Here is a 12,458-nt window from a genome sequence, read left to right as displayed (position 1 = left end):
TGCCTCATGTGTGGGCAAACCTGCAACATGACAGGAGCAAGCTATGGAGATATATGAATCCCCAGACTGGCAAGCCTACCACATGTGGGGCCTAAAGTGCAAGAAGAAGTTATTGCACTGTGTGAAAAGATAACATAATGTGTGAGAAGTGCTTAGTGGCTTGACTGTTTGCATTACTGATCAACTGTGGCTTAGTGTGGCGGGCATACTCTTGTGTAGACCTGGCAGTACTGTCTTGTCAGACCCCAACTGTTTTGCTTGCTTCTGCTGAAGTCTTAAAGTCAGCCATTTTATACACGTCTAACACCTGCCAGCCACTGTCCTCAATTTATGTAGGCCTGATACCTGCCAGCAACCTTGGGCTAGGTCTAAGGTAGTGAGAAGTGATCACAGGAGAGACACAGAGACATTGGGACAGGAGACACATACAGCAGAGAGACGCAAAAACAGGGACAGGAGAGTGACACAGACAGGAAGGAGAAAGACACAAAAATATAGGCACAAGGACAGAACAGACACAGACAGGAGAGACACTAAACTATAGGGACAGATGAGGGACATGGACAAGAGAGACAGAGACAAGAGGGAGACATAGGGACAGGTGAGAGACACATGCACAGCAGAGAGACACAAAAACAATGACAGGAGACAAAGGGACAGGAGAGGGACACAAAACCAATGACAGGAGACAAAGAAACAAGGACAGGAAAGAGATACAGAGACATAGAGACAGCAGTAAGACACAGGGACAGAGCAGAGACATTTAAACAGCACAGAGTCATAAGGATGGGAAAGAGATAAAGGGACAGCATAGAGAAACGGGCAGCTACACACACTGATGTTACAGACGCAAACATCAAAATGTTTAGTGTTTTTTTTTTTATCATATCCACACGTATATGACTTACAACACACAACTCTGCTATGTACATGATATGGTCACAGATACAGTATAAACAGCCATCTTTGTACTCACCATGAGTGTGTGCATGTGTGTTTGTTTAATGTTTGGTGCTTCTGTGTGCGCAGCTGTGCTCACCATGCATACATGTATGTGTGTGCATGTTTGTGTGTGTACGTGTGTGTGTGTGTGCATGTTTGCGTATATGTGTGCATATGTGCGTTTGTGTATGTGTGTAATGTTTGGTTCTGTGTGTGCAGCTGTCTTTGCGAGCGCAGCATGGATCAGCAGTGGAGAAGAGTCTCAGGAGTGGACGAGATGTTCCCAATGACCTGCTTGTTGACATCTTCATAGATGCCATCAGGTAAATACCAACACCATACACCTACCAACACACCTACCCCATACAACTACCCTACACAACTACCCTACACACCTACCTACACACCTACCAACACACCTACCCCATACAACTACCCTACACAACTACCCTACACACCTACCCCATACACCTACCCCATACAACTACCCTACACAACTACCTACACACCTACCAACACACCTACCCCATACAACTACCCTACACAACTACCTACACACCTACCAACACACCTACCCCATACAACTACCCTACACAACTACCCTACACACCTACCTACACACCTACCAACACACCTACCCCATACAACTACCCTACACAACTACCCTACACACCTACCTACACACCTACCAACACACCTACCCCATACAACTACCCTACACAACTACCTACACACCTACCTACACACCTACCAACACACCTACCCCAAACAACTACCCTACACAACTACCCTACACACCTACCAACACACCTACCCCAAACAACTACCCTACACACCTACCCCATACACCTACCAACACACCTACCCCATACACCTACCAACACACCTACCCCAAACAACTACCCTACACAACTACCTACACACCTACCAACACACCTACCCCATACAACTACCCTACACAACTACGCTACACACCTACCAACACACCTACCCCATACAACTACCCTACACAACTACGCTACACACCTACCAACACACCTACCCCAAACAACTACCCTACACAACTACCCTACACACCTACCCCATACACCTACCTACACACCTACCCCATACAACTACCCTACACAACTACGCTACACACCTACCTACACACCTACCCCAAACAACTACCCTACACAACTACCCTACACACCTACCCCATACACCTACCAACACACCTACCCCATACAACTACCCTACACAACTACGCTACACACCTACCCCATACACCTACCCCATACAACTACCCTACACAACTACCCTACACACCTACCAACACACCTACCCCATACACCTACCCTACACAACTACCCTACACACCTACCAACACACCTACCCCATACACCTACCCTACACAACTACGCTACACACCTACCAACACACCTACCCCAAACAACTACCCTACACATCTACCCTACACACCTACCCCATACACCTACCTACACACCTACCCCATACAACTACCCTACACAACTACGCTACACACCTACCTACACACCTACCCCATACAACTACCCTACACAACTACCCTACACACCTACCCCATACACCTACCCCATACAACTACCCTACACATCTACCCTACACACCTACCCCATACACCTACCAACACACCTACCCCATACAACTACCCTACACAACTACGCTACACACCTACCTACACACCTACCCCAAACAACTACCCTACACATCTACCCTACACACCTACCCCATACACCTACCTACACACCTACCCCATACAACTACCCTACACAACTACGCTACACACCTACCCCATACACCTACCCCATACAACTACCCTACACATCTACCCTACACACCTACCCCATACACCTACCAACACACCTACCCCATACAACTACCCTACACAACTACGCTACACACCTACCTACACACCTACCCCAAACAACTACCCTACACATCTACCCTACACACCTACCCCATACACCTACCCCAAACAACTACCCTACACATCTACCCTACACACCTACCCCATACACCTACCAACACACCTACCCCATACAACTACCCTACACAACTACGCTACACACCTACCCCATACACCTACCCCATACAACTACCCTACACATCTACCCTACACACCTACCCCATACACCTACCAACACACCTACCCCATACAACTACCCTACACAACTACGCTACACACCTACCTACACACCTACCCCAAACAACTACCCTACACATCTACCCTACACACCTACCCCATACACCTACCCCAAACAACTACCCTACACATCTACCCTACACACCTACCCCATACACCTACCTACACACCTACCCCATACAACTACCCTACACAACTACGCTACACACCTACCAACACACCTACCCCAAACAACTACCCTACACATCTACCCTACACACCTACCCCATACACCTACCTACACACCTACCCCATACAACTACCCTACACAACTACGCTACACACCTACCTACACACCTACCCCAAACAACTACCCTACACATCTACCCTACACACCTACCCCATACACCTACCAACACACCTACCCCAAACAACTACCCTACACAACTACGCTACACACCTACCTACACACCTACCCCAAACAACTACCCTACACAACTACGCTACACACCTACCTACACACCTACCCCAAACAACTACCCTACACATCTACCCTACACACCTACCCCATACACCTACCAACACACCTACCCCAAACAACTACCCTACACAACTACGCTACACACCTACCTACACACCTACCCCAAACAACTACCCTACACAACTACGCTACACACCTACCAACACACCTACCCCAAACAACTACCCTACACATCTACCCTACACACCTACCCCATACACCTACCTACACACCTACCCCATACAACTACCCTACACAACTACGCTACACACCTACCTACACACCTACCCCATACAACTACCCTACACATCTACCCTACACACCTACCCCATACACCTACCTACACACCTACCCCATACAACTACCAACACACCTACCCCATACACCTACCAACACACCTACCCCATACAACTACCCTACACATCTACCCTACACACCTACCCCATACACCTACCTACACACCTACCCCATACAACTACCCTACACAACTACGCTACACACCTACCAACACACCTACCCCATACAACTACCCTACACAACTACGCTACACACCTACCTACACACCTACCCCAAACAACTACCCTACACAACTACGCTACACACCTACCTACACACCTACCCCAAACAACTACCCTACACAACTACCCTACACACCTACCCCATACACCTACCAACACACCTACCCCATACAACTACCCTACACAACTACGCTACACACCTACCTACACACCTACCCCATACAACTACCCTACACATCTACCCTACACACCTACCCCATACACCTACCTACACACCTACCCCATACAACTACCCTACACAACTACGCTACACACCTACCAACACACCTACCCCATACAACTACCCTACACAACTACGCTACACACCTACCAACACACCTACCCCATACAACTACCCTACACATCTACCCTACACACCTACCCCATACACCTACCTACACACCTACCCCATACAACTACCCTACACAACTACGCTACACACCTACCTACACACCTACCCCAAACAACTACCCTACACATCTACCCTACACACCTACCCCATACACCTACCCCAAACAACTACCCTACACATCTACCCTACACACCTACCCCATACACCTACCTACACACCTACCCCATACAACTACCCTACACAACTACGCTACACACCTACCAACACACCTACCCCAAACAACTACCCTACACATCTACCCTACACACCTACCCCATACACCTACCTACACACCTACCCCATACAACTACCCTACACAACTACGCTACACACCTACCTACACACCTACCCCAAACAACTACCCTACACATCTACCCTACACACCTACCCCATACACCTACCAACACACCTACCCCAAACAACTACCCTACACAACTACGCTACACACCTACCTACACACCTACCCCAAACAACTACCCTACACAACTACGCTACACACCTACCTACACACCTACCCCAAACAACTACCCTACACATCTACCCTACACACCTACCCCATACACCTACCAACACACCTACCCCAAACAACTACCCTACACAACTACGCTACACACCTACCTACACACCTACCCCAAACAACTACCCTACACAACTACGCTACACACCTACCAACACACCTACCCCAAACAACTACCCTACACATCTACCCTACACACCTACCCCATACACCTACCTACACACCTACCCCATACAACTACCCTACACAACTACGCTACACACCTACCTACACACCTACCCCATACAACTACCCTACACATCTACCCTACACACCTACCCCATACACCTACCTACACACCTACCCCATACAACTACCAACACACCTACCCCATACACCTACCAACACACCTACCCCATACAACTACCCTACACATCTACCCTACACACCTACCCCATACACCTACCTACACACCTACCCCATACAACTACCCTACACAACTACGCTACACACCTACCAACACACCTACCCCATACAACTACCCTACACAACTACGCTACACACCTACCTACACACCTACCCCAAACAACTACCCTACACAACTACGCTACACACCTACCTACACACCTACCCCAAACAACTACCCTACACAACTACCCTACACACCTACCCCATACACCTACCAACACACCTACCCCATACAACTACCCTACACAACTACGCTACACACCTACCTACACACCTACCCCATACAACTACCCTACACATCTACCCTACACACCTACCCCATACACCTACCTACACACCTACCCCATACAACTACCCTACACAACTACGCTACACACCTACCAACACACCTACCCCATACAACTACCCTACACAACTACGCTACACACCTACCAACACACCTACCCCATACAACTACCCTACACATCTACCCTACACACCTACCCCATACACCTACCTACACACCTACCCCATACAACTACCCTACACAACTACGCTACACACCTACCTACACACCTACCCCAAACAACTACCCTACACACCTACCCCAAACAACTACCCTACACAACTACGCTACACACCTACCTACACACCTACCCCAAACAACTACCCTACACATCTACCCTACACACCTACCCCATACACCTACCTACACACCTACCCCATACAACTACCCTACACAACTACGCTACACACCTACCTACACACCTACCCCAAACAACTACCCTACACATCTACCCTACACACCTACCCCATACACCTACCTACACACCTACCCCATACAACTACCCTACACATCTACCCTACACACCTACCCCATACACCTACCAACACACCTACCCCATACAACTACCCTACACAACTACGCTACACACCTACCAACACACCTACCCCATACAACTACCCTACACATCTACCCTACACACCTACCCCATACACCTACCTACACACCTACCCCATACAACTACCCTACACAACTACGCTACACACCTACCTACACACCTACCCCAAACAACTACCCTACACATCTACCCTACACACCTACCCCATACACCTACCTACACACCTACCCCATACAACTACCCTACACAACTACGCTACACACCTACCTACACACCTACCCCAAACAACTACCCTACACACCTACCCTACACACCTACCCCATACACCTACCTACACACCTACCCCATACAACTACCAACACACCTACCCCATACACCTACCAACACACCTACCCCATACAACTACCCTACACAACTACGCTACACACCTACCTACACACCTACCCCAAACAACTACCCTACACATCTACCCTACACACCTACCCCATACACCTACCTACACACCTACCCCATACAACTACCCTACACAACTACGCTACACACCTACCTACACACCTACCCCAAACAACTACCCTACACATCTACCCTACACACCTACCCCATACACCTACCTACACACCTACCCCATACAACTACCCTACACAACTACGCTACACACCTACCTACACACCTACCCCAAACAACTACCCTACACATCTACCCTACACACCTACCCCATACACCTACCTACACACCTACCCCATACAACTACCCTACACAACTACGCTACACACCTACCTACACACCTACCCCATACAACTACCCTACACATCTACCCTACACACCTACCCCATACACCTACCTACACACCTACCCCATACAACTACCCTACACAACTACGCTACACACCTACCTACACACCTACCCCAAACAACTACCCTACACATCTACCCTACACACCTACCCCATACACCTACCTACACACCTACCCCATACAACTACCCTACACAACTACGCTACACACCTACCTACACACCTACCCCAAACAACTACCCTACACATCTACCCTACACACCTACCCCATACACCTACCTACACACCTACCCCATACAACTACCCTACACAACTACGCTACACACCTACCTACACACCTACCCCAAACAACTACCCTACACATCTACCCTACACACCTACCCCATACACCTACCTACACACCTACCCCATACAACTACCCTACACAACTACGCTACACACCTACCTACACACCTACCCCAAACAACTACCCTACACACCTACCCCATACACCTACCTACACACCTACCCCATACAACTACCCTACACAACTACGCTACACACCTACCTACACACCTACCCCAAACAACTACCCTACACACCTACCCCAAACAACTACCCTACACATCTACCCCATACACCTACCTACACATCTACCCTACACACCTACCCCATACACCTACCTACACACCTACCCCATAAACCTACCTACACACCTACCCTACCAGTGATGTCAGTAACGCGTTACTTAGTAACGCGTTACTCTAATCTTACCACTTTTTTCGGTAACGAGTAATATAACGCGCTACTATTTCCAGTCCAGTAATCAGATTAAAGTTACTTATCCAAATAACTGTGCGTTACTATTTTTATTTTCCCTAGTAAAATATATATTTTATCTTTCTTCTTGGTCAGTTCTACTTTTGCGTCTGACCGTAGCGCTCGACTTCGCACGCTGCGCGCGACCTTGTGAAAGCGCGAGCACGTTTTCCAAGTCATTTTTTGCAGTGTCCTCCCATAACGATATGTGGTAGTATAAAGAAACACCCCTCAAAAACAGAGGAATGATGAATTTTAATGTTGCTTTGTGTTCCACGTTTGAAAAGTGCTGGAATTTTGACTAACGTAGCCTACTTTAAAATGCTTGAAATTGTAATGGTATTTCGTTTCACAAGCTGTTTGACTGAACAGTTTGCTTGTATTATGTTTACAAATAAATTTACAAATAATACCGCACAGCTACACAAACGTAATGTCAGGAGATACTATAGCGACTACTACTCCTCACGGCGAGTCTTGCCCTTTAAGTGACACTGGGGGGGCGGCGACGTCGCGCGCCAGGGTTGCGTTATCAATAAAGTTTCCCTCCTCTGGATTTTTGGATTAAGCATTAAGCGAGGATTTCTGCCTCGGTTACCGAACCTGCTTCAATACATTGTTACTGTTAAAAATGCACTTCCAATAAAGTGAGTATTGGAAATATTTATTTTGCTGCTGAATGTAACTATTAAAGTAACTTGTAATCTAACATAGTTACTTTTAAAATCAAGTAATCAGTAACGTAACTAAGTTACTTTTAAAAGGAGTAATCTGTAATCAGTAATCAGATTACTTTTTCAAAGTAACTTAGCCATCACTGTACCCTACACAGAACCAATAAGACAGATACACACACTAACAACAAGAGGTAGGATTCAAAGGTAGGAATAACTAAGAAACTAGAAACGAAATCTGCAGACTATATCACAATGTAACCAATACTACGTGACAACATTATGTGAACTCCAGACTTGCAACAAGCAGGAAATCAAATAAAACAGAAATCCAAAAAATATGGTGATTAACACATAATACTACCAAGAACCAAGATATAAAACAAACCAGACATCTAAACACAAAATGCCTAACCAGATTAATTAGACATAATCATACAATGCCTACCAGAGGAACTACTCAGAAAACACAGAACTCTGATACATACAACCACTAACAGAGAAAACCCAGGAGCGGAGACATAGCAGTACTAACAAAACTATAGACCCACAAACCCCAAATGAAAGAAATATTACAACAAAAAACACTTAAAGACGATAGGCTGAACAAGGGAGTGGAACTAAAAATAACTACAACTCAGAAGGAAAGACAAAAATAATGAAGAAAGCCCAAACAGCGATACAAATGACAGGGTCGTGTGACACCCACACACCTACTCCATATACCTACACCTACACATCCACTCCATACACCTACCAATACACGTACCCTACACACTTACCCCATAAACCCACACACCCACCCTACACACCTATTCCATACACCTGCACAATACACCTGTATACCTACACCTGCACAACTTCCCCATACACCTGCATACCTACTCCATACACTGCACACCTACCCCATAGACCTGCACAGTGCATCTGTGCACTTACCCCATACACCTGCACATCTGACCCATAAATCTGTATACCTTAACAGATGGGTTGTATAATTTAACAAATTAATTTAGCATGCTGTGACTCATGCATTCTGAACTCATTGGTGCCCCCTTCTGGATGCGGCAGGAAGGTTCCATCAGGCCAGGGATGGGTCCTGGATGGTTTCCCAGTGGACATCTCTCAGGCCCGGCTGCTTGAGAAGGCTCTGGGCTCAGACCAAGCCAATAAGAAGAGGCATAGCAGGACACATGACCTGGAGAACAGGAGTGCCTCCACAGCCCCTCGGCCTGTCTGCCCAGTGCTGGACCTGGTGGTGCTGCTGCACGTGTCTGATGAGCAGGTCCTGGACCGTGCCACCCAGCGCAGCCATGAGTGCACGGCCATCGGTATTCCATCCCACGCCCACACCCTTCAGGTTATAGTACAGCTCAGTTTAACATCCAGCTCCACACTCTCCTGCAGCCTCCGTTATAGTATGGCTGTATTACTGTTTTCCAAGCGGGGATTGAGTGTAGTCTGGAGATGTACTGAATCTAGTCTGGAGCAGTACTGAGTCTAGTCTGAAGCCTTAGGAAGTTCAATAGGGAAGCTTTTAGGAGTTCAGTAGGGAGGATTTTTATGCCGTCTGAGTAGGGGTGGACAATATGAGCACAATTTATATCACGACATATTTCTTAATTTCAGTCAATGCAATATAATTCCGATATCGATATGAACAATATAAATTCCACACAAAATTGCCAAGAATACCCACAACGGATGTCTGTACCTACAAATGTCTGAAAAATTTGTCAAGTATATGAAACATCCTCCTATAAAACTAGATTTACTTTAGAAATGAAAATAGTACAAATAAATAATTGTCAACCTTTTATTTATTGAGCCTTTGTCACATCACAGAATCAACCTGACTCCAATACTCAGAATCCCTCACTCTCCCCAGCCCGAACAGCCATAATAAGATCATCTTCACTGGATAATTGATTTCACCTGTGTTTCTGTCCCAGTATTATTTAAGCTCATTTCCCTTTCTGTGAGTTGCGAAGTATTGCCTCATTAACATGTGCGCATACCAAGCGTTTCCACAGCTACATTTCTGGTTCAGACTTCTGTTTCTGTCCTGGTTTTCATCCCTAGCCTTTTCCCATAGATATGGTCGCTTGGATTCACATGTCTTTACCCCTGCCTGTTCTCTGAATTTTCTGTTGTTATGGATTGCGGATTATGAGCTCTGCCTGTCTTTTGCCCATCTTCCATGAATCCCCTCAGCACTTGAACAGCTTACAAAGGCCAGGTACTTCACTAAACTTGACCTCTGTAGCACTTATAATTTAATTCACATCAAGGAGGGAGACGAATGGAAAACTGCTTTTGTCACGACTAGGGGGCATACTTAAAAATCAGCCAAACGTCTCAGTGCACGACAGTCAAGGTGGTCATTGTTTTTCTCATGTTTTCAATTCAAAATCAGTTATCTTCCAGGCCGACATAATGGTAAGGCTGATGCTCTGACCCGCCTATCCCAGGAGATTGATGAAGAGGAGTAGACCATTGAAGAATTGATTCCTCCCCCACACATTTAGCAGTCGCTCTGGATAAGAGCGTCTGCTAAATGCCGTAAATGTAAAAAACATGCATTTGTCATCCATTAGATGGGAGATGAAATCGAGCAACTACTCCAGGAGGTGGAAGTTCCACCTGAGTGTCCTGCAGACAGGACATTCGTCCCTATCACCAGTAGGGAGCAGCTTATCACATGGGCTCACTCATCTCCTACGACAGGTCACCCCGGGGAGACACGAACATGACAATTGTTGTCTAGCCGGTATTTGTGGGAATTTGTGACCGGTTTGTCACATCCTGTGCTACCTGTAGTCAGAGTAAAGTCCCTAAAACCTTACCTGCAGGAAAACTCGTGCCTCTCCCAGTTCCAGAGAGACCTTAGTCGCACATTGCTGTGGAATTTCTTGCTGACATGCCTTGTTCCCTAGGCAACACAGCAGTTCTAACCGTTGTTGATCACTTTTCACGTGCTGTACGTTTTATTCCTTTCCCTACTCTATCCATTGCTTTCCAGACTGCTGAAGCACTGTTTTAACATGTATTTTGTGTCTTTGGGATTCCAGAGAATATTTTGTCTGAGAGGGACCCCCAATTCATCTCTAGAGTATGGTCTGCTTTTTTTGAACGCATAGGGGTGGCTGTCAGCTTGACTTCAGGCTATCATCCCCAATCCAAAGGCCAATGCAAACGTTGTTTTTGTATGAACAACCCTACTGATCGGATTTTTGCCATGGGCAGTGATGGCACAAAACTCGCTTACTAGTTCTGCTACTGGTATTACCCCTTTTGAGTGTGTTCTAGGGTTCCAACCACCCATGGCCCCCTGGTTTCCTATTGTTTGGAATGTCTCTATTAAAGCCATATTAAAGTCGTTCCAGGGCCCTTGGGAGTGAAACTACCTCCAGATGTTCCTTCCTCTCCTATAATGCGTGAAGAGGATCCCATCTACATTGTTAACTTCATTCTGGATTCCAGGAGACGAGGTGGTAATCTGGAGTACCTCATTGATTGGGAGGGATACGGCCCAGAGGAGAGGAGCTGGGTCCCTCTGAGAGACGTACTGGCTCTGGGTCTCCTAGCGGACTTCCATGGCCGCTATCCGCACAAGCTAGCCCCTCGTCCACGGGGCCGCCCCCACAGAATATCCATTAGTGTTGCTGTATAAAGCGGTCGGTGTGCTGGCCACTCTCGTTCCGCGATGCCTCAGGGTGTTACTATCACATCACAGAAACAACCTGACTGTAATACCCAGAATCCCAGTTTTCTGTTGTTATGGACTTCGGATTAT

General features: G+C 46.9%; 1 protein-coding gene across 10 annotated transcripts in view; it reads left to right on the top strand.

The window, feature by feature from the left end:
- The window catches only part of spef2 (sperm flagellar 2), a 49,493-nt gene that overhangs the window by 9,516 nt on the left and 27,519 nt on the right, over window positions 1-12,458 (top strand). For all 10 annotated transcript variants that reach the window (XM_076998685.1, XM_076998689.1, XM_076998686.1 and 7 more), the window contains 2 exons: window positions 1,162-1,265; window positions 9,734-9,993. In XM_076998685.1, the coding sequence (XP_076854800.1) occupies window positions 1,162-1,265; window positions 9,734-9,993 (364 nt within the window). The remainder of the gene's footprint in view (window positions 1-1,161; window positions 1,266-9,733; window positions 9,994-12,458) is intronic.

Source organism: Brachyhypopomus gauderio, chromosome 3 (genome assembly GCF_052324685.1).
Source record: "Brachyhypopomus gauderio isolate BG-103 chromosome 3, BGAUD_0.2, whole genome shotgun sequence".
NCBI classification, from domain to species: Eukaryota; Metazoa; Chordata; class Actinopteri; order Gymnotiformes; family Hypopomidae; genus Brachyhypopomus; species Brachyhypopomus gauderio.
This window is presented reverse-complemented; position numbering and strand designations above follow the sequence as displayed.